General features: G+C 43.6%; 1 protein-coding gene across 1 annotated transcript in view; it reads right to left on the bottom strand.

Moving 5' to 3' along the window:
- The window catches only part of LOC146808900 (uncharacterized), a 193,807-nt gene that overhangs the window by 140,625 nt on the left and 27,647 nt on the right, over window positions 1–25,535 (bottom strand). Inside the window, exons 2-3 of the mRNA XM_085615711.1 lie at window positions 20,984–21,103; window positions 7,842–7,994 (exon numbers count right to left, since the gene is read on the bottom strand). Of these exons, the coding sequence (XP_085471837.1) occupies window positions 7,842–7,994; window positions 20,984–21,103 (273 nt within the window). The remainder of the gene's footprint in view (window positions 1–7,841; window positions 7,995–20,983; window positions 21,104–25,535) is intronic.

Below are 25,535 nucleotides of genomic sequence, written 5' to 3'. Positions count from 1 at the left end.
TCTAAAGACGCACCAAAGACAAGCCCATCTGCGCTCTTCCGCACCTGGACTGCACCAGGTACCAGGACACCTGTCTCCTGGCCCACCTGAAGGTACAACACCACCGTCCTCCATGTGCTCAACTTTGAATCACCCAGCAATCACTGCTATCAAGCCACACTGAACATAATGCTAGGACCTTTCTTCTATGCCAGATGTACCCTCTCCTGCACTAGCACAACCACCATCATGCCACCATCATGTCGCCTCACCAGAAGTGACCCACTGCCTCCACTGCCTACTCCTCAAAATGCACTTTGGAACCTCAACACCACCCTTGCACCCTACATCGTTTTCCTCAACAAGATCTTGCTCAATCCTGCATTTGCCTGATACATCACCACAGCGATGCCTGAATGATATGAAATCACCCACCAGGACCATACCTACAAGCCAGGTGGAGGAACAGCCATCATCCACAAGGAGACCGTACAGTGCACCACCACCACTGATAAGACCACCACCCCCATAGAACACCTCAACTTCAAGCTCCACACTGATGAGCAGATGACCATCAGAGGCGCCCTCGCATACCTGCACGCCGGGCTCACTCCCCAGCAGGCTACATTACACCCTTAACCCTGGACTCCAAGTAATATATCTTCCTCAGCGGCTTCAACTTCCACATTGATGACCCCAACAACAACACCTAACACCTCCTCAATAATATGAGCAGCCTCAGACTGACTCAGACCCTCTGTGACCCCACGCACTCTGCAGGACACACCCTGGACCACATCTTCAATTCCAACAACCACCTGTAATACAGCCACATCACAGAGCTCATATGGATCAATCACTCCATCTTCCATTTCAGCATTGCCAGCCCCCAAACCACCACCCCCTAGGTGGCCGGTATCCCATCCATAACTGTAGCAAAATTTCCGAGACCAGCAGGAAAGACGCCCTCAACACCTTCAACCCAGCTGTCTCCACCAACATAGAACAGGGAATTAGGAACTTCAATGCCTGGATCACCAACTGCACCAACAGCATAACTCGCAACAATAGCATCAATCAAAGAAGATGCTCCAGAATGGCCAGCTAGTTCACCCAGGAACTAAGAACAGTGAAAAGTGACAGCAAACAGCTGGAAAGGAGATGCCACGCCAGCAAAGACACCTCTCACAGGGCAGCCTTAAAGAGCTCCCTAACACCCATTACCACACAGTGCTAATGGCAAAAAGAAGACAGCCCTAGCCTCACGCATCAAAACCAGCACCAATAACAGCAAGGAACTTTTCAACATTGTTAAGGAATTCTTCAAACTGGCTGCCAGTGAAAACAACATCCCACCCTCATAAGGGCTATGCAACAACCTCACTGACTTGATGACAAGATCTCAACCATATACAGAAACTTCAAACCCCAACCTACACCTATAGACTTCCTCAACATATCCGCCTCCATTGCAACTGACACGAACCACAGTCTGACCACCTGGAACCACTGCTCCACCCAGAACACCGCCTCCTTCATGCAATCCATCCACTCAGGATCTCCCACAGACCCATGCCCACACCACATCTTTAACCTCTGAAACCAAAGGATCAGCTAAGGTCAAAACACCCTGGTCAATACCTCAGTCCCCACTGCAACATTTCCCAATGACTGGAAACATGCCAAAGTCAGACCACTACTCGAAAAGCCCTCCAGTGAACTCAAAAACTATTGGACAATGTAGATTTTCCACAGCCTGATGACCAGAAATTCTGGATTTTATTAAGGACACGGAGGCTAAGATTATGCAATCTCCTTTTATTGACAGCTCACACAGCAGCAACAATAGAGAAGAATTTAGAACATTGAAAACATTCTGAACATCTATGTAGTCCAGCAAAAGGCAGCCATCTTCCTTCTTTTATGTGCACTGCGAATAAGATAAACTTTAAATCCAAACAAATTCCTGATGAGCAAAAAACGAATCAAGAGGAGAAAGTTTCCAAATTCAATCCACGTTAGTCTGAAAGAAAAAATATAAGATAGGTTATTCCACCTGGGTGGGTAATAGTGGTGAGATAATCTTAGCCTCCGTGTCCTTAATAAAATCCAGATTTTCTGATCATCAGACTGTGGAAAATCTACATTTTATGGCATGACAAGGAGGACAACATTATGCAAGTTCAAAGTGCATTTAATGCATTCTTAATTGCATTAGACATAGGTTTAAAATAACCCATCTAGCCAAGGTAGGGGGAGAAACAGCTTTGTGAGGGCTTTTGTGAGAAATTAGTAGTTGAGTGACATTGTTTCTGAAATTAGCGGATCTCTTTTCATATTCTTTCAGACATTGCACCACACATAACCTTGGGTTTCCTTGAAAATAAGGATAGAAGATCGTTGAGGAAAGAGTCTTAGTTCTTCTTTTAATGTAGAAACATACTCCTTCAGGTTGGTATGCCCTACTGGTGACGTCTAAAGCCCTAACATTGGATGTTCGCCTAAATGAAACTAGGCATAGGAGGGTCATGAGTTTATAAGAGAGTTTTTTAAGAGATAACTGTTGATTATCACCCCAGTTTTCTAATACTTGAAGTATTAATTTAACGTCCCAAAGGGAAGTGTATTTGGGTATGGGGGGTTTGAGGACCCTAATGCTTCTCATAATTTTCTTTGTTAAAGTATTCTGACTGGCAGGAAGACCGTCTATGAGGCAGTGACCTGCAGAAATTGCTGATCTGTAAACGTTTATTGTCCTATAGGACAGCCCTGAGTCAAAGAGTTCAGAGAGGTAGTTAATCATGTGTACTACATCTGTTGAAATGGGATGGATACCCCATTGAAGACACCGGCAAATCCATCTATTCCATGCCAGTCTATAAGCTTTTCTAGTGCCTGAAGCCCATGACTCAGATATGAGTCTGAAAGCATCTGGCGAAAGGCCAGGGATTTCCCATTGTCTCCGGAAATCTTCCATGCTATCAGTGTGAGGGACCCTTCTTCGAGGAGAGGGTGTATTTCCCCTCAAGGGCTTAGGAGGAGAGTTCTGAAATGTGGTAAGAGGAGAGGGAAGTCTATTGACATTTCCAGGACTATGGAGAACCATGCTTGGGATCTCCAAAGTGGAGTTACCAGAACTACTGTTTCTTTGAATCTCCGAACTTGAAGGAGAAATCTGGGCAGCATCACAAACGGAGGGAATGCATATGGCCTCTGACCTCTCCAGTCCTGTAGGAAAGCATCTATCCCAGCAGCTAGAGGATCTGGTTTCCAGCTGAAGAAGCATGTTAGTTGAGCATTGAGTCTGTCTGCAAACAGACCTTAATTGAAGGGACCCCATAGGTGTTGGATGTGTAGAAAGATTTGGCTGTTCCGTCTCCAGTTGCTGGAGTCTCTGAAGTTCCTGGAGAACCAGTCTGCTACTCCATTGCTCAGACCAGGAATGTGTTGGACTACAACTGAAATTGCTTTGCCCAAGCAATATCCCCCAAACTCCTTTGCCAGGTCTGGCAAATCTTTGGAGTGTGGGCCACCCATCTTGCTCACATATTGGACTGCTGAAATTTTGTCCATGCGAAGCATCACACAACATTTCATTCTCTCTTGAGTGAAACTCCGGACTGCAAAGGAGCCCGCTAAGAGTTCCAGGCAGTTGATGTGCATGCTTCTCTCTTGATCTGACCATAGTCCTCCTGTGGAAGATTTTCCACATATCGCTCCCCAACCCTCTAGGCTCGCATCTGAATCTATCACCAATTCGGGATGTTCTCCGAAGATTGCCCTTCCATTCCAAGCTTGTGAATTCTTGAGCCACCATTCTAATTCCTCTCTTGATTCTTGGTCTATGGACAGCATTTGAGAGTGCGAGTGATTTTTGCGACGGCATCTCTTTTTTAGAATTGGTAGGGCCCGATCGTAAAGTGGGCCTGGAAATATGGCTTGGATAGTTGAGGACAGGAGCCCTAGAATTCTCGCTAAGTTTTTTAGAGAAATAGACTTCTCTAATAAGATCTTTTTTATTTCCTTCGTAATCTTGTTTAGTTTGTCTCTGGGGAGACGTAACTCTGTCAGGAGGGTGTCTACGATGAAGCCTAGGAATTGGGTATCGTGAGTGAGGAGGTCGGGTGAATGCCTCGATACAAGGTGAGGGCTAAACTGGCTGAAAATATAGTTTTTGTTAATTTATTTATGCGCTAGTAGTCGGGTGAGCCGACTTGGGTATTTGTGCGTTGAAAAAAATGAGGGGACAGCGCGAGGCGCGTGTGCGTCGGCGTTAGTAAAATGCTTCGGGTGAGCCGACTTGCTTGTTTGCAGGTTGGTAGCGATGAGGGACGGTAAGAGGCACGGGTGCGTCCGTGTTTATAAAATGCTTATGTTAGAAGGGAAAAAGTATAAGGGTAGGAGTGGGGATTAGGATAGTTGTGATACGCTAAAGGTGAGGGAGTTCACATTGTGAATGCAAGGGAGTCTACATTAATCAAAAGTCAAATACGTTTAGACGGATATAAACAGAACAAATCATTTTCTGAGCTATACTATCATTATAAAGGGAAAGAAATAGTCAAATAAGACGTATGAAAGGTAATAAATGTCAAAGTTAGCATTATAGTTAATACAATTGAAGGAGAGAGAGTAAGGGTTACTTATCTGGTGAACAGCAGCAATAAAAGAAGGAAGATGGCTGCCTGTTGCTGGACTACATAGATGCTCAGAATGCTTTCAATGTTCTAAATTCTTCTCTATTGTTGCTGCTGTGTGAACTGGCAATAAAAGGAGATTGCATAATATTGGCCTCCGTGTCATGCCATAACATTTATTTGCTCCCATTCCTAAGCAAGATACTGAAAAAGACCACCAAAGTGCAACCCATGACACACTGGAACAGAAACAGCTACTCAACGCCTCCCAATCTGGCTTTCACAGCACTGAAACAACTCTGATTACAGCCACCAGCAGCTTTGATACTCCTTGACCTCTCGCCAGCCTTCAACACAGTATCTTACCTTATGCTAATTGAGAGACTCCAATTGCTGCAACCATATCTACTGACTATGCCAGAAACCTCAGAGTCATCATTGATAACACATTCACCATGAAATTACAGATTTAGGCTGTCTCCTCCACCAGCCTCCTCACTCTCTGCATGCTACATAAGATCTTCAAGTGGCTACTCTTTCACACAAGATGCACAGTGACCCAGGCACCAATCACCAGCTGACTGGATGATGGCTATACTCTCCGTGTAGGAATCACCGCACACACCTCCTACAGAATCTTCAAACCAGATAGAACGCCACAGGCAGACTCATCCGCCTAGATTACGGCAATGCCCTGTTCGACGGGATGAACGAGCAACTGTTCTCCCGCCTACAGGTCCTACAAAACCAGGCGGCTAAACTGGTTTGTAACAAAGGCAAGCGAGATTCGGCCTCTGCATGCCTAAAAAAACTTCACTGGCTACCAATTCGTCAGAGGGCCACCTTCAAATTACTTTGCCATGCGCACAGAGCCCTTCATAAAACAGGCCCCATTATCCTTCAAGAGAAAATTGAATTTTATATCCCCAACAGGAATCTAAGATCCAACAACTCAGCTCTGGCGAAACCCAAGCGCATTTACAAAGTAAGGACTGGTGGACGCGCCTTCTCATACTTGGCGGCTAAAAGATGGAATGAGTTACCTGTGGACCTCAGACATACCACTAACTACCTCCAATTCCGCCAAAAATTAAAAACTTACCTCTTTCCCAAAAACTAACCCCCCAGCACAGTTTCAGTAGTCTTCTTTTCTTACAGCGCCGTGATATCCCATGGGATGAGTGTTGCGCTTTATAAATACCAAAATAAATAAATAAAAATAAATCCTCGACCTCCCCCGATGAAACTACATTCCAGCTCACATAAGGCAACTCTATTGGCTCCCTGTACAGAAGTGATGTCAATTCAAGCTACCTCCAGATGCACAGAGGGTTCTACATAACCAAGGACCCGCCTACATTAAGCACCGCCTGAACTTCCACCAACCGTTGAGAAGATTACACTCCACTTCCCTATTACTTGCTCGCATTCCCCTCATCTACTAAAGCAGAAGTGGTGGGCATTCTTTCTCATATATCGCAGCAAAGACCTAGAACAGCTTCCCCACACAGCTCCGGACCATCGACTCACTTCTGGAATTCCGAAGGGCCCTAAAAACCTACTGTTCGACTGAACTTTCAGGGCCTGCAAGAAATTGGATACTCTTTTGATGATTAGAAGCGCTTTATACATTTTGATTGATTAATTGGGCTGCTAGCAGCTGAAATCTCAGTGTGAAATTCCCCATTTGGAATGAACCATCAGGACTCCACCTTGTAATTGGCTAGATTTTCCATCATTTTAGAGATAACAGTAATCCCAGTCTTGGTCACTCCGGAAGTAAGGAAAATCTGGGCTATTTACTGGGACACTCCTATTGAGAGCCCAAGTCCACTTGACGTAATATTTTATTCTGAACAGTCTGCTTTGAACACGTTTTGAGGTTTGTATTTGAGCAGTGTGTGTTTCCCTCAAGACAACTGACATGATTTACAAAGGAGAGTTTTTCAGGACAGTTTTGTCTTGCAAATCATTTACCATCTCAACTTCTGGATCATTGCAGATTAATGATGTCCGACTGTAATTGGTAACACCTTTCCAATTCAAATAGAAAAGGAGAATGCTCCTTTCATGCCTCCTCCTATTTGCTGCCTGTTATGAGCTGCAATTGTTTTTTAAATTCTGAGAATTGCAGGGTTTGTCGCCTTAAAAACGCCTTTAACCTTATGCCCTCAATTTGCTGACACAGCTACAGATTTGTTAAATAGGCAGGCCATTACAACAGAGTGCTTAAAGTATGTAGGCAGAGGTGGATAGAGGATATCTCTTTAGACCCCTGGGGGCAAATTTATCAGCCTCTTGCAACACTGGAGCATCACTTTTTGTGACGCTCCAGCGCGCAAACCTTGAAATCATATCTACGAGGCCACGCAAAGCCAATTTGCGTGGCTTTGAATGTTCACCGAGATGTGGAGTAAAGAAAGGCAGCGCAAATCACTGAGTTGCCTTACTCTGTCCATGGGGGGATTTCCATGGACGTTGGTGTGGGTGTTCCGATGCAACACCCACAGATTTTGATCATGTAACCCTGGGAATGCACCAGAACCTTATGCTTCCCAAGGTAAGGCGGAACAAGGAGAAATAAATTAATTTGTTCTACAGCACACATAAAAAGAAGAAAAATCCTCCAAAGGTTGTTTATGTGCAGTTATGTGCCCCTTTCTGCACAAAGACAATCCTGCCGACAACACAGGCACCCTTGCACCATAGTGAAAGGGCGCCTGCATCATCACTAAGCTGTTGAAAAGGCACCTGTGCAGGAAGAAATGACAGGAATGCACTGCATCGGATAAATATTGTCCATTCCTGCCCTTTCACTTTAATGTAGGGCAAGTTTAGCAAGGTGATTTGCTGCGCTTCCATAGACTAAAATCCTATAGATGAGGTCCTTGGTGACTGGAGAGATGTGCAGTTCTATTGGCTGACATGAGTTACTGGACATGTGAAAGCCTTCCAGTGGTCCTCATGGCTGCTCAGGCCTTGAGACTTTAAGCACAAAGACAGCTTTTTGCAATAATTCCTACTGAAATAGTTTTCAGAAATCCCTTGAAACACTAGCCAGAAAAATAGATGTGCCCTTTCTCTCATTGTGAGTTAAGGTTTCCAGGCTGACATGCAACCTTAACTCTTCACAAGTAAGTAGTAAGTAAGTAAGTAAGTAAGTAAGTAAGTATCCAAGTATACAAGTGTATCAAGAGATACCCACACACCTTAGAAATAACGTACCTTCCAATTCGTCCATGTCTTGGCCACACTTTGCCACAAAACGCAAGTAAAATTGGTAATTCCTGACGAAGTGGTCAGAAGCTTCACAGACAACGGGAGGCATTTCCTGAGGATGGTGACATGCCATCACAGCCGTTAGACGGATATCACCATCTGTTGGGAAAACATTTGGTAAGAACACAACAGGGACTCTGCATGTAGACTTTCACTATACCCACTAATCTGTATTTATTCAATGATAACATGTTTTTACATAGTGCGCCTACTGCTAACACCAGTAAATAACAAATGCTACTTTTAGCCAAAGTAATGGTACCCAACTTACCCACCTTCAAACGGTGGCATACTGAGACATACAGGGGAGGGGACTTTGGGGGATGTTCGAACCCCTGCCCTTCCAATTGCTACATGCTTTTCATCAAACCGCAGCCAAGCTGCATCTAAGATTTTCTGAATCAAATAACCACCATAAAAAGAGATAACTGCTAGTTTCTGTGAGCACCCTCTAGTGGCCATGAAGGAACCCTCTGATTGGCATCAGTGGACTTAGTACCTGCAGTGGTTAGACAAGACTACGGGGAATATCATCAAGACCAGGCGATAATTATCGCTCAGCGCTCTTAGCGGGAGGATAATTATCGCTAGCCAGCGCTAAATTTTATCGCGGAGATAGCGTGCTATCAGCAACGCTTATCTCCAAAGTGATAAAATTCAACTCGCAAGCTGCCAACTGTGCGATTATCGCTGGAAATCCAGCGATAATCGCACAACGTTTGGTGAAAGCTTGCTAATAGGGCAAGGCAGACTTAGCCATGATATCCACCTTCCATAGGATATCATGGCTAAGTTTGTGGAAATATGGATTTTCCTGGTCAGTTATGTCCCCTATCTTGGACCCCAACGGTTCTATGTGCATGTCACAAGTACATGTAGGTTCCCTACAGTTCCAGTTATGAAGACGCAAATACATGTGCGTCCACCGTCAACATGTCCTCTGTCAGATCCGCCATGAATAGGCCGGATATTCCATTCCTAAGTATGAAAAGCCATCGGCTTAATATGGTTCACTTATGCCATTTTACAGTCCAGGCAAGTAGGCCCTGATTCTGTCATCAAAACTCCTTTTCCCTTCTGCCTCTGAAAGCTCCGGTCCGAGCCTGCATCTATGACCATGAACTTTGTCTCATTCTCTGCGCGGCTCACGAAGCCTGACATCAGCCTATTCTCTGCCAAGAACTGTATTTCACCTTCGAATTATCTGCCTCTCCCTCAGCCGATGCATTCCTGCCTAGTAGTTTAAGTAAACATTCTTCCAGTTATCAAGCAAAAAGGCCCATCTTCTCTGTCCTCATGCAAGTAATTCATAGCCCTGTTACTAGGAAATATTCCTACCCCCTCGCATTCAGTGTAGACACTTAGACGCTTGTACATACACGCACAGTCAGTATAGAGTAGATTCTGTCCGAGAGTCCTTCTTTTGTGGATAACATAGTTCTTTAAACATAGGATGTTAGATATGATTTGGGATTAGGTTGACTTGACCCCCCAGACTTCTCGTCTCCACATATAGAGCTAAATGTCAAGTCCTCGTCACCCCCTAGTTACACGTCAATTACACGTCATACTGCTGCGCGCGCATCTATGCCAAGTATTATCTTATAGATCCACCTATACATGACATCATAACCAATCATGTTCCTTTTTACTCATTATTACACCCATTTTCGGTTACGCAGACAAACGTCAATGTCCTTATCAAATTGTCACGCCTACTGTATTCACTTCATTATAATGTATGTACTATAAAAGTTACTTCTCTGTCAATAAAGTATGTACTTCACTTCCTGAACCCCCGTGGTGATGGAACTTGAAGCATCCGATTATAATCGATTATTGGAATAAAGCCCATTCCGAAACTCTAATATCACGGATTCTGCCTCTCATTTTACTGAGCTATTTTATAATGTTTCTGTATCAAATTCAGTCCCGGTAAAGGAATTTTTATTTACCACATGATGGCGCCCGAATAGGGACACTTTCTCATCTCACGCGCCGGCGGTGCGTTGCAGGCTCGGTCTCCTGCCACAGCTGGATGGACAATAACGCGTACCAGCAGGATTTCCTGTATCTCCCTCCGGTCAAGCGGGGGCGACTGAGACTGCGATCAACACCCAGACGAGGCGGTGAGAAGTGCGAAGTATCCCGACCAGAGCCTAGCTGAGAGAGCAAGATCCGAGGTATACAGAGACCCACCAGTCCGAAGTCAAGTCCAGTGTCCGACGAGTCGAGTCGAGTCGAGTCCAGTCCGGTTCAAGTTCAAGTTACTGAGGCCTTCCGTTTCCGAAGCTACCCGGTGAGTACCATTGCTGGGGAGGCATTTCTGACGTGCACATAGGTTGTGCCGGTCAAGACGGGTTTGGGTACACAAATCCGGTCTGCACTGTTTTAGCAGTGTATCTGTACTGTTTAGCAGTATATCAAGTATTCCGAAGTATTCCGAAGTGTCTAGTTATTGTCTAGTTATTGTCGAGAATTAAGCTTGGTGATTAGTTATGCAGACGATCATCATTGTTGTTTCAGTTAAAAGTTTAATGTTTAATGTTTAAAGTGTTTAAGTATGTTCTGTATATCGTGGTATGAATGACTGTTCATTATCGTGTTTATTGTATTATGTCTGTTCAAATTCAAGTATCAGGTCAAAATCAAGTATAAGGTCAGTTCTCAATATGCCGCTCTTTTCGAAATTAAGACAGATCACTACCAGAAAAGGGGTTCTCGAAGAAGCCGTCCCTATTCCTCCTAGGGACACTCCAGGGCACTTTATGTATCACAAACATGGCTTAGACGCTATATTATTTCTTGATTTATGGGTAGACTATACCAAGGGATTACCAGAAAGTCAGAGGTGGCCCACAGCGGGGACCTGGGATGCAGAGTGCATCATGAAAGTCGAGGAAGAGTTATGGAAAAGGAAAGTCAGACAGTCACAGAAAGACGCCGTTGAATTATGGCGTAAAGAATCACATAGACGAACAGAAAAAGCACGTAGACAGGAAGAGAAGAGTAAAGAAAGTTCAAGCAAGGTTCAAGAAAAACTATTAATTGAGGAAGGAATCCGAGTGAAATCAGAACAAGTAGACAGACAAAGAAATGCCCTTATGAATGGTATGTATCCCCTTCTGGCCGAAGGATTACCTAAGGCTACTCCAGAGATACCGAAAGACCTGCCACCCCCATTATTTCCAATCAAGGTACATCCTAAGGGGCATCCTAGAACCGCAGAAGATGTTTTTCTTTCCTCATATTTAGATGACGCAGCTCCCGAGTATGCTAATTCCGCCCCACATAGACCGCATACCAGGGAGGTTCAACGCCAAGATCCAGTGCCCGTATCCCTACAGCAGCAAATCGAGTCACAAGTTCCGGCAAGCACATCTGTTTCTGCATCTGTTTCTACAGGTGCTTCCATAGCTGAGTCCACACCTATAGTTGCTGTGTCACGTTCGACGAATCCTTTCACACCCGACGCCCCAGATGGGGCCACGGGAGGTGCTACCAATATTTTTTTCTACGCCACCCAGAATAAATAAACTTACTTTTCAAGAGTCAGCGCATTCACGTACACCCAAACTCCTTAGTGCCCGTGCGCTTAAGGAACTTCTTATAGATTGTAGATATGACCCGGTGCCTGGAAAGGAGGACGAAATGACCCTAGCATCATTGCGTATCAGACGAGCCGCAGTGTATTTAGCGAAGTTACCAGGAATGACTGCGCATCTAGATAATATATATCATTTTGTCCAAACAGGGCGAGATCCAGAATGTATTTACAGAGCTATGGAATACCAGAAAGTAGAGATACAGGGGGAACTGTTACGTTTCCTCATAAACTGTGTGATCAGAAATCAAGACCGACCGGGGGTAGACCCGGAAGTAATGAAAATTCTTACAAGATGGAGCCAGAATATATCAGAAGGGAGACATGATAAACAAAATTGTATAATAGCCATGTGTCGAAAGATCCGTAAAGAAATAGAACGCCTACACGAAGAGCGATTAGAGGTAGACGAATTCGAACAAAACGAGGAAGAAGGGTCAGGACTGCCCACAGGACAGTCGGACACCATAGCCTATGTGGGTAGAGGAAGATCTTGTAATAGGAATCAGACTAGATATCATACTGACTCAATACATCCGATATGTCCAGATAATAACAGGAATTTCCAAATACCTATAATTAATATAAGGTCTAACGAGCATTCGTTCCAAACCACCGACAAACTACTCCGAGAACGAAGGGGTTATCATTTCCTCGATTCTATGGATGAACAAGATTTAGCCAGGGCAGCTGTCCATTGGGTGGACAGTCCCGGAAAATATAGCGATGATACAGTAGTACGCACATTTTTGAATCTTACCCCAGATGAACAAAGGTTAGCTGGGATTTATATGATTCAACAACTCATTATACTATATCGGAGTCGGCATTCGGACCCTGGTCCCTTGCCTGACATACTGACTGAATTACTTATGAATAAATGGAGAGGTCCAGGTACTGAATTAATTAAAGAAATTCTAGAATCAAGAAAGCAGTATATTCTTTTTGTATGTTCAGAACATGTTCCATTGTCCGTCAAGGAAAGAACTACGTATCACATAGATAGGCAGAATCCCTTACGAGAAGTGCACCCAATAAAGGGTGAGGACAATCAGTTTAAACGTGTATTTGTATATACGCCCATATCGAAAATAGAATTGTTAGAAATGAAGAAAGTGGTACCCAGTCATGACAAAGACCCAGCGGGTTTTCACCGAGAAATTAAAGACATGTTACTCATGGGAGAGTATACCTACCCCGACATTATGACAATATTAAAGGTGTTGATGCCTGCTGGCATTTATGAGAAACTCAAGGAAAAAGAGTGGGAGGTAGGAGATCAAAAGATAGAATGGTCAGCATTAGAAGCAGAAGAAAGGGCCCGAGGTCCAGGTTCGGGGCTTGGGGATAAAACTAAAGCACTACCAGGTCTACTAGTACAGGTACTGCCACGTTTATTATCTACTAAAAAGGAAGATTGGGGTACAATTTCAGCCTGTAAACAGAAGCAAGATGAAGACACTAGCGATTACTATGCCCGATTCGAGAAATGTTTTGGTATAAATAGTGGCATAAAAGCAAGTAGCGAATCATACCCGCATCTGTTTGTAACAAAATTAGTGGAAAATGCCCTGCCCCCAGTAAAGAATAGAGTATTAAAATTCGAGAGTACCTGGCAAGGTAACACTCCAACACAAATGTTACAAATGTTACAGTACCACCACAATAGAATTAAAGAGGAACAGGAACATGAACACAGACGCATGAAAGACACGAAAATGAAAATGCTAGTTTCCCAAACAGTTCCAGCTGAAGGACATAAAAAGGGTATGACACATTCCGATTCAACCGGACCTGTAAAAGGGACATGCAATTATTGTAAAAAGCCAGGTCATTACGTACACGATTGTCCAGTCTTAAAACATAATATCGCCATAGGTAAAACACAAGAAAGATCACGGCCACTCAGACAAGATCAGAATGAACAAGGAGCTATGCAGCATGCCCAGGCCATGCCAGCCGCACAACAGCCAATACACTTTGTGCCAGCTGCACCCCCATTGCCTGTTGCTGCCACACAAACAACAACACGACAAATGTATCAGACCGCACAGTATGAATATCCCGAGTATCAGCGTTACGCATGAACAAGCCTAGAGAGGGAAGTTGACTTACCCCTTATTGAAATTCCAGTAGACCAAGAAGGACCTTATGTACATAGTGAATTATTAGGCCAAGATAGAAAATTTCTACTCGATACAGGGGCAAGTCGAACGACCATAAAACGTAGTGAAGTTCCAGGGGCACCCCTCTCAGGCTCACAGAATATTTCCCTTGGTTTTTCAGGAAAACCTATTGTTAATGAAGTGTCACAACCTCTGCCACTTACGATAGGACCTTTGACCCGAACTACAGATTTATTGCTTACCAAATCATGTCCAGAAAATCTATTAGGAATAAAAACGTTAAAAGCTCTAGGAGCTATAATATGTTGTTCTCCGGAAGGAGTAAGACTGTTTTTACGTGATTTTAAAGGTCACTATGTGTCTAGAGACATGGATCCCCGATTACAGATTTTACCTACACGACTATGGGCACAAGGCCCTACTGATGTTGGATGCATGAATATTACACCATATCGAGTCACATTAAAGGCAGGAGTGGTGCTACCACGAATGCGACAATACAAGTTACCACCAGATGCTGTAGTGGCTTTACTACAAATCATTGACGAGCTCATTGCCCAAGGAGTAGTTGTGGAAACAGACTCCAATATATGTAATTCACCGATAATACCGATTCTTAAACGAACAGATCCGAAGGCCCCGCCAGTATATCGATTGGTTATTGATCTGCGCGAGTTAAACAAATGCATTGTGCCACAATTCCCTGTGGTCCCAGATATCTCGTCATTACTGACAGCTATTGATTCCGAAGCGACATTCTTCACTGTAATCGATCTCAAGAATGCCTTTTTCAGCGTCCCAATAGATCCGGAAAGCCAATATTTGTTCGGATTTAGTTTAAATGGACGTAGCTTTAAATTCTCACGCGCACCTCAAGGATTTACAGAAAGCCCCAGCATCTATAGCCAAGCACTGAAACGAGAACTCGATAGTATCCACATGCCAGTTAACACTGCTCTGCTTCAATACGTCGATGATCTGCTGATCACCGCCCGAAGCGAACCTGAATGTGAAAAAGCATCACTGACAGTTTTACAATTTCTAGCCGAAAAAGGGCACAAGGTGTCCCCTTCTAAGCTGCAATTCTGTGTCCAGCGAGTTATTTATCTTGGACACTCGCTGTCCAAGGAGGGAAGGCAGCTTACACCAGACCGCATTCAGTTAATAGCTAACATGCCGATACCCAAGACACAAAAGGAGGTGCGGGCTTTCATAGGCCTCACTTCATACTGTAGACAGTGGATCCCGCAATATGCATTTCTAGCAAAACCACTCATTCAGTTGACAACCCAGGAGGCAGCCACATCGACTGTTCTCCCTTGGACTCAAGAACATACACAAGTTTTTGAAAGCCTAAAGAAAACTTTATGTCAAGCACCTGTTTTAGCAACACCATGTTACAGAAAACAGTTTACACTCTTTGTTACAGAACGTGAAGGTACTGCTTTGTCAGTACTCACACAGGATCAAGCAGGAGCACACAAACCATGTGCTTATTTTTCTAGTACATTAGATCCCGTAGCTCAGGCTTTGCCTGCATGTCTGAAATCAGTGGCAGCGACAGCTTTAGCAATCAGACAAAGCGATGCCATAGTGTTAGGACATCCATTGACAGTTCAAGTACCACACGCAGTAGAGGTTCTTATAAATAGAACACAAACACAACACTTGACCATAGCACGACTTACAGGGTATGAACTTACATTGTTTCAGCCACATATAGAAATAAGACGCTGTAACACATTGAATCCTGCCACACTTTTGCCAGTAACCGGAACAGACCCACTAGCCCATGACTGTATTGAAGTCATTACTGTAACGACAAAACCCAGACAAGACTTGACCGATGTTCCATTGTCAGATCCAGACTTGACATTTTATGTCGATGGTTCATGTATGAGAACAAGTACAGGAGAATTAGTGGCCGCTTATGCAGTCACAACAGATACTGAAGTCATTGAAACTAATCGTATAAATACTTTGTCAGCTCAAGCCGCAGAGCTCATCGCTCTGACACAAGCCTGTATTCAAGCCACGAATAAAAAAGTCAACATATACACTGACTCACGTTATGCATTCGGAGTTGTACATGACTTCGGCGTGCTGTGGCGAGAGAGAGGTTATTTAACTTCCCACGGTGCCCACATTCAGCACGGACCCCTCATTCATGCCTTATTAGATGCAATACATCTACCTACTGAAATATCAATTATGAAATGTAAGGCCCATACGAAGGTTACTGATATCATTTCCCAAGGCAATGATCTAGCCGACAGAACAGCTAAACTGACCGCTCAAACTCAAACCCCTGACATGACAAAGACAATAGTCCTGACACCGACACATTGTATGACAGTTAAAGATCCTACTCTTGACGTAATTGACATACAGACACATGCTACACCAGACGAAATAAAGAAATGGACTGAATTAGGAGGGATCCAAACGGACCAAGGATGGATGATGAAGGAAAAGTCTGTATGGTTCCTTCCTGATTCAATGGTCCAAGTTATAATTAACACTATACATAGTCCGGCACATCTAGGAGAAAAAGCTATGCTAGACAGCATTCAACACATTTGGTTTAATAAACATTTACGAGCAGCAGCCAAACAAAAGGTCCGTACCTGTATGATCTGTTGCCAGTTCAACCCAGGAAAAAGTGTTCCCGTAGAACAGGGTGGATTTCATCCTCCTGATCACCCTTTTGAAGTCCTACAGATGGATTATATCCAGATGGAACGATGTCGAGGATTCAAATATGTTCTCGTAGTTGTCTGCGCTCTGTCCCGTTGGACGGAGGCATACCCGGTTTCAGATTACACTGCTCCGACTACTGCCAAACAGTTGGTTCGAGAATTTTTCCCACGATACGGTTTACCACGTGCTGTTTACTCAGATAACGGCCAGCCGTTCTCATCAGAATTAATGAAACATGTTTCACTTCTGTTAGGATATCAGTGGAAATTCCACTGTGTCCGACACCCCGAGGCAGCAGGTCTCGTAGAAAGACACAACCAGATACTGAAAATCAGAATGTCCAAAATATGCAGAGAGAAAGGTGTCGACTGGGTAGTAGCGTTACCAGTTGCACTATTTTACATGAGAATGGTAGCACACTCTCGAACAGGGCTATCCCCGTATGAGGTGATCTTCGGTAGACCACCAAATATGTGGGGGACGCCTATACCACGTAAAATAACTGATATTGACTGTAATATGCTGACAGATTACTTGGCTTCCTTGATGTCTGCACTACAATCTTCTCGTTCACAGGTAGCTGCAGCCTTTCCCGACAACACTGAGGTGAAACCCCATGACGTTGTTCCGGGTAATCTTGTCTTTGTGAGGAATTTCGACCGAAAGACTCAGCTGGAGCCCAGGTGGAAAGCACCCAAGTTGGTCCTGTTGACCACAAGAACAGCCGTGAAGATCGAGGGCCGCAAGGGCTGGATTCATTCAAGCCATATTAAGAAATTTCATGGACTATCCTCGGATATAGACACTGTGCCCTGCACTACTTCACAGACTGATTCAAAACTCCCTTTTGTTGAACCGAACAAATCTGAAAGTTATAAACTAAAGCTTAGGCCCAACCAGTCGAGCAATTTGATTGTTTAAGTCCTCTCCAAGGTGAAGCGGTTGAATTGTCTCTGACATGTATCCCTTGGACCTGAGTAGAGGAAATACCCGTAAAATGTTGAAACAACAGGCGTATTGTAAATCACTGCGTAGCCACTGTATAGTGACATTATTAATTTTGTTTTTATTGAGTCTTTTAATAATTATTACAAGTATGTTGTTGCACATATATTAACCTATTTCTAGACATGTTTATAATGTTACTGCTGAACATTCTTTTAGTGACTTACCTCCGCATGAATTGTCTTATAGACTTGCGCTGCGCAATAACACTTTCATCAGTATGTTACATCATTCCCATCAGACTAGTAATGCCACAAATTGTTGGGTGTGTGGCCGACTCCCTCCCTATCAGAATTATGAAGGAGTCCTGCCATTCTTTCCACACCCATTTACACACAATGGCTCCTGTGGAGCATGGTTCAGTTTAATCAATTCCATAGACTCAGACACAGCAGTTTACCAAGATCATTGGATATGGGGAAACCTGAACCTAGTTTTACTCAAAGTCTGCTACCCTGACAAGGAGGGTCGCCCCAAAAGAACAGGAACTGATCTAGAAAATGAAGTGTATGGATTAGGTAATTTTACACCTAATCTCATGATTCTAAATGTCGTATCCGAAGTTGAACTAGTCTTACGCACCATGTCAGTATTCCCAGCAAAAGGTGAATTGTGTGTAAGAAAGGTTGGTTCCATACATATGGGCCATAGTAAATGCACTACTATAGTAGAATTCAGTGATCAAGGAAAATCTTCATTTAGAGCTTCTCGCCACTCCTACTTCATATGTGGTCAGATTGCATATATGCGTCTACCCCTAGATTGGGATGGTACCTGCTACATTGCATTCCTTTTGCCACCTGTTTTCCTAGCTCCTCCTGATTATTACAGAAATATTCATTTAGTACACAACAGAGAACGGAGAGATCTCCCCATTGTCGATTACACTGAAACGGCATGGGACAAGTATGTAGATTTTAATAAAGGCATCTTTCCCTATATAGGTACTGTTACTAATAGTAAGCTGATACGTAGATTAACTAGAACCCTTGAAGCAGTAGTGAATGAGACTATTTCCGCCTTAGGCAATTTAACGGAAGAGCAGTCTGCTATGCGGATTGTTGTGCTTCAAAATCGTCTTGTCCTTGACGTCATCCTGGCTGATAGGGGCGGAGCTTGTAGGGTCATCGGATCAAGCTGCTGCGTATTCATACCAGAAAATTCGCCATCTGTATATAAAGCCATCACTCGCCTTCATAAGATTGTAAGCCAGATACACCAGAACCCAGGCACTTGGACTTGGTCCAGTTGGTTTTGGAATGCGGTATCAGCCTGGGGATGGAGAGTTTTATCCTTCCTAGGTATTGGCCTTCTCATACTATTCAGTTGCTGTCTATGTCTACAATGTGGACCAGCGATTTGTGGTCTGTGTGCCACATCGTGCATTCCACATCAAGATTTACGTTCAGGATCCCGGAAGAAGAAAGAAGAACAAATGATGCTATATGAACAGGTCAATGGATTAATGAAGATTGATATCTCTTGAAGGGCAAGTAGGGGACAAGGAGGGAATGTGGAAATATGGATTTTCCTGGTCAGTTATGTCCCCTATCTTGGACCCCAACGGTTCTATGTGCATGTCACAAGTACATGTAGGTTCCCTACAGTTCCAGTTATGAAGACGCAAATACATGTGCGTCCACTGTCAACATGTCCTCTGTCAGATCCGCCATGAATAGGCCGGATATTCCATTCCTAAGTATGAAAAGCCATCGGCTTAATATGGTTCACTTATGCCATTTTACAGTCCAGGCAAGTAGGCCCTGATTCTGTCATCAAAACTCCTTTTCCCTTCTGCCTCTGAAAGCTCCGGTCCGAGCCTGCATCTATGACCATGAACTTTGTCTCATTCTCTGCGCGGCTCACGAAGCCTGACATCAGCCTATTCTCTGCCAAGAACTGTATTTCACCTTCGAATTATCTGCCTCTCCCTCAGCCGATGCATTCCTGCCTAGTAGTTTAAGTAAACATTCTTCCAGTTATCAAGCAAAAAGGCCCATCTTCTCTGTCCTCATGCAAGTAATTCATAGCCCTGTTACTAGGAAATATTCCTACCCCCTCGCATTCAGTGTAGACACTTAGACGCTTGTACATACACGCACAGTCAGTATAGAGTAGATTCTGTCCGAGAGTCCTTCTTTTGTGGATAACATAGTTCTTTAAACATAGGATGTTAGATATGATTTGGGATTAGGTTGACTTGACCCCCCAGACTTCTCGTCTCCACATATAGAGCTAAATGTCAAGTCCTCGTCACCCCCTAGTTACACGTCAATTACACGTCATACTGCTGCGCGCGCATCTATGCCAAGTATTATCTTATAGATCCACCTATACATGACATCATAACCAATCATGTTCCTTTTTACTCATTATTACACCCATTTTCGGTTACGCAGACAAACGTCAATGTCCTTATCAAATTGTCACGCCTACTGTATTCACTTCATTATAATGTATGTACTATAAAAGTTACTTCTCTGTCAATAAAGTATGTACTTCACTTCCTGAACCCCCGTGGTGATGGAACTTGAAGCATCCGATTATAATCGATTATTGGAATAAAGCCCATTCCGAAACTCTAATATCACGGATTCTGCCTCTCATTTTACTGAGCTATTTTATAATGTTTCTGTATCAAATTCAGTCCCGGTAAAGGAATTTTTATTTACCACAGTTAGTTGAAAAGCAGGCGTAAAGAAAGTAGTGATAACCGAGGTTATCGCTACTTTTCTTGTCGCTCTGCAAGTTAGCGTGTGGCTAGATAATAGGAGAAATGTTGCTTAGCGTCATTTCTCCTTTTATCTTGGGGTGGAGCACCCACTTTGCATCTCATTAGAGAAGCGAAGATGGGCGTTGGGGGAAAGGGCGAAAAGGCAAGGATTCACGCGATAGCGTGACCTTGCTGATAAGGCGATAAAATTATTGCCACTTTCTGTCCGAAAACAGACGCTAAAGCGGCGATAATTTTATCACCTGGACTTGATGATATGCCCCTACATGAGTCCAGGAGCAAGCACCTTGTGTGAGATGGGCAACAGAAGTTACATGCCTTGGGTTAGCTGCCAGCTGCTGGGACATGCTTCCAGGCCCTGGCCCACAAGTTAAATCCCAATGCAAATAATTGAGAAGGCTTACTAATAGCTGGAGTGTTTCAGATTACAGGAAGGTAATGTGCCAGATGTCACACAATTGAGTCAAGGGCAGATTGGCAAACATGACAGTGTGTGCTCAATGGCAGAATCTGTGGCCATTCAGTTTTACAACTGATATATTAGAAAATCCTTTAATCTTCGTGGGCTTTACTCTCCCAGCTACCTTAATATCATGACCCTAGGCCAGGTCTGGTGGTTTAGTAGATTAATTAATCCAATGTAGGGTCTGTGTTTGACCTCTGGTCCATCCAGACCTTGCATTCTTCTGGGGTGGCTAAAATGAGAACCAATGAGTTGGGTAAACATCTATTATTCAGCACCCAGAGGCTCTTTTGGGTGAGTGTGTGCTTTATAATTAAACATGTTATGTGAGGATGCTTTTGAGGCTGCCCCTGGGCAGCAGCAGTTGAAGTGTCAATGTGTTCGTATATGAATGTGTTCTCTTGTTGCATCCAATCAATTAAGATTCACATTGAAAGTATAATTCAGGACACTCACCAAGTGTGTTGTTCTCGAATCCCTGGATGCACTTGTCGTCAACCTTATCGCACCTTTTCATTGAGCCTTGACAGGTGGGCGAACCATAACCTAGGCACGTCTTACAGCTCATAGAGTGTCCTGGAAGGGAATGGCAGATGTCCTTTGTAAGGTTCTAACACCAGACATGTTCTTCAACTTTTCTATATGGGATAACACTCCAATACATTCTCCTTCACCGCAAATGAAAGCATGTGCAGCAAAGACAGCAAACACGTCTAATGCAAAATACAAACCCCATTATCAAAATCTCGAGCAATGCAAAGCGCTCCCTACACAAATGTAACTGTGTACTAAGCAAAGGAGATGTGGCCTAAGGGCCAGAGCTGCCGACTTTGGAACTGGGGAACCAGATTCGAGTACTGGCGACGGTTCAACTTCCTGTAATTCTGGGTAAATCAAAAAATCCTGACCTTACTAATATAATCTAATGCATTTTTAAAGCGCTCAAATGCCCTTGGGAAAACTATGCGCTATGAGAAAAGGAAGTGGCTATTTACAAGACTGCTGGCCGAATAGTACATAATTTCTGCCATTTAACCAGCAGCCGGCAAAATAGTAAATCATCTTTTCAGTTTAGCTGGGCGTATGTTTTATAGTAGAGATGATGTACAACTTGACTGGTGCCTGACAAAGAGTGTGAAGGGAGGTCTTTATTTAGGTTTTAAAGAAAAAGAGACTTAAGGCAATGGTAGGGTGCTGGCCATTTTGTAATGGTGATACTACATGTATGAATCATTTGAAGTAGGGGCAAATACAAATGTACAGTTGTTTTATGATGATAAGTGTGTGGGTTAAGCCAGTAAAATCAATTCTGAATAAAAACATTTACGTAATTTTAATATTCAACTAAGAAATAAAGGTATCAAACGGGATATGGCAGACAGGTGTTTTGGACTGCAGTCTCGAAGTATTTCGCTGTCTGTAAATAAAATTGGAATGGTTTTAACGCTTGTTACATACATGTTTTATTAACTCATGAGAATACATTGTCTTTTTTTAATGTCCGCTATCCTCCTGTTGGTGGTTTTTGAAGGCTGGGCAATTTTTGGGAGATTGTCACTGCTTAGTATTTCAAACCTTGCAACACGGCAGCTGTTGACAAGCAGCAGCAGACAGGGGGTGCAGACAGATAGGTGGTATCTGGGCCCCAGTGGGAGGGACATGCACAGCAGGACATTGGTGTTTAGGGGCACAGTGCTTTGGGACACTTGCAGTAGGTAAGCTGAGTGAGACACAGGGGCTTCTGTGGAATGGGAAGGTGAAAGCCGGAGGCAAGTAAGTAATGCATCTTGGTAATTCACAGGAAAGGTTTACCCTGCTGTCTGTGAATAAACACACTTTCTCATACTATTCATCCAGAGGGTGAGTTTCATGCATACATGTTTATTGATCCATTGTCATAAGTGACCCCTTCATGGACATTTTATTCACCTACACAATGTACCTTGAAAATAGTAGTTTTGATTTGCCAAGCACAGTTTTAGGTGGGCATGGCACTGTCTCCGCTGAGCCCTCATTTCAATCATTGACAGTGCTGTCTCAGCAAAAGAAATATAGAAGTACACAAAAAAAACAATAAAATGTGAGTGAAAGGCTTTAGAGGCTTTACCTGACTGAAGGAATTGTGGAAGGGGGCTGGGGAAGGAATTTATTGAACTAGTAAGAGGAGGATGATAACAAGTAGAAGAATAAGGGCCAGGTCATGGACAACCTGGAAGGCTAGAATGACCAAAGCCACAAGAACCAGGCCCAGGGAGACCTAATCTACACAGACCAGGGTTACTAATGCCATATGGACTGAGGAACAGTAAGATAATGAGACACAGGACAAGAAAAAACAGGATTTGGGGTACAGAAACCAGAGTGAGAAGTATCAGGAGGATGATATGCAACAGGGGATCAGGACCCACTTTACAAAGGCATGAATTAACCCCAGGCCCAAACCATACTGACAAGGAGAGCTCAGAGGGTGTGAGCGTGCCACTAGAACTTGAGGGATGAGGGCAACCAGGCCAGAGGTAGCAGACCCAGGTAGATAGGCAAAGAGGATCAGTACCAGGACACCAATAGAAAGAAGAACCAGAGACAGGCGCGCCACAGAGATCAGATCCATGAGGGCCAAAGGGTCAATTGCAAATGGACCTGGTCTGGGAAGAACAGATTCAGCAATGACCAGGGCTAGCAGGCCCTATGGACCCTAGATTAGAATGTTGATGTGGGATATAAAGGACCAAGAAGTCTAGGCCCATTATGACAGGATGAGGGTCCATACGAGTGAGACTGTGGGATCCTAAACGAGGGTGACACAGACTATATGAACTGGAAGTCAAGGAACATTAGAACTAGGAAAGGCTAGAACAATCTGTGGTGAGTGGGGAGGAGATATTGTAGAACTATATGGGTAAGGAGTAGAGGACAAGGGCAAGGAGGATCAGAACCATATTAAATAGGACTTAAAAGATCAGGACCAGGAAACCAAGATACACAGGATACGGACTAGGAAGATCCAGGGGACCAAGACCAAGGGCAACCAGAAGACCATTGCATTTAGCACAAGGTGAGTTAAAGGAATCATGACCAGGAGGACTGGAACCAGGATTAAGTAGGTCATGAAGATCACGATTTAGGGAACCAGGTTTCGGATTTCCAAGTGGGCCAGAGCAATCACTGTAGGTAGCAGGACCAAGGTGAAGAGGATCAGATGCAAGAAGGTCAGCCAAAATCTGGAAGACCAAGGAGACTGTGCAGTGATGGCCAGAATGACCAGCACCAAAATAACCCTTTTCAGGAGTACCAGAACAAAGGGAATCAGGATCAAGAAGGCCAGGATCAGCACTGCAGTGCTAGTAGGACCAAGAGAAAAAGGAACAGATTCAGAAAGACCAGGAAGGCCAAACCAGAATGACAAAGACTAAGAATCCCAGGACATGAGAGGCCAGATGGACCAGGGCCTGTGGAATTAGGAGGCTTAGGAGGAGAACCAGGCCCAAGATGCACAGAAAGGAACAGAGTTAGATGGGCCTAGACTAAAGAAACCAAGAAGGGCTGCAAAGATCAAGGTAATACTGGAATACAAGACCTGTGGACACAGTACCAGGTGGACCACAAAGACAGTGACGATGGAAAGAAAATGACACTGACCCAAGCCATGGAAACTAGAAGTGCCAGATCCAAGAGAACCAGGACAGCAGGTTTAGGTGGAAAAAGATCAGACTGGCAGGATCCGGGTGAGGATTTGTGTTACCATGATCAAGAGGCCCAGGATGGACTAATACAAGGAAGTACCACAAAGATGAAGGCCATAATGGACTAGAACACAGGAGCACCAGAATAAAGAAACTAGGGGCCCGATTCACAGAACTAACTTAAGACAAAATCCTAAACTTACTACTTTTGGTATGCACAGAAGTTAGGATTTTGTCTTAAGTTTGTCTTAAGACAAACTTAAGACAGTCTTAAGACAGACTTAAGACAGTCTTAAGACAGACTTAAGACAGACTTAAGACAGTCTTAAGACAGACTTAAGACAGTCTTAAGACAGACTTAAGTTAGGATTTTGTCTTAAGTCTGTCTTAATTCTGTCTTAAGTCTGTCTTAAGTCTGTCTTAAGTCTATCTTAAGTTTGTCTTAAGTCTGTCTTAAGACTGTCTTAAGTCTGTCTTAAGACTGTCTTAAGTCAGTCTTAAGTTTGTCTTAAGACAAACTTAAGACAAAATCCTAACTTCTGTGAATACCAAAAGTAGTAAGTTTAGGATTTTGTCTTAAGTTAGTTCTGTGAATCGGCCCCTAGGACTAGGGTGACCAGACGTAGTTAAACCAGGAGCAGAATGAGGGTCAGGTCGACCAAAACAACACAGAAAAGGAGGATTTGAAACAGAACCAGGAGGTGGACCAACACTAGATGGCACAGAAGGACCTGGAGAGAAGGACGAAAAACGAGATCAGGAGAACACCTATGTGATTCAATGTCACATGCATTAGGATTTCATTTTTGTAAACAGTTTTCATTCATGCTTCTTATGCTGTCTACCCCCATAGAAATTGCCACCTTTTTCAGCTCACATATAGAACTGGTATATACTTGATGAAAAATAAGATCATGAAAAAAGAGTAAAGGTCAGGACTATTACACTCTGACCTATGGGTAATAGCTGATGCTATCTAATGCTGACACAGTAATCTGAGGATGGGTTTGAGTGACTGAAACTTAACAGAAGGGTATACATTTGGGTGGGTGAAAAGGAATGTGGTCTGTGAAGAATGGCAGAAAGAGTTTGAGAAACTCGGATGGCTGCAATCAGTAACAATAGTCATGGCTAATAAAGGGGATCTAAGGGCTATTGCTATCTGGAGAGGTGAACCTAGGAGGATTATAGGGCTCAGATAAGAAGAAGTGGGTGTGAAAGAGGCTCCATATAGATTATATCAGAAGGTCTAAAGAGGGGTTATGAGTAACAAAGACAAACATATTCTGTTTGAGATACCATCAAGGTATATATGTGTTCAATGT

This window comes from Triturus cristatus, chromosome 7 (assembly GCF_964204655.1).
Source record: "Triturus cristatus chromosome 7, aTriCri1.1, whole genome shotgun sequence".
NCBI lineage: Eukaryota > Metazoa > Chordata > Amphibia > Caudata > Salamandridae > Triturus > Triturus cristatus.
Note: the sequence above shows the minus strand (reverse complement) of the source record. Positions and strands in the feature narration are given on the sequence as shown.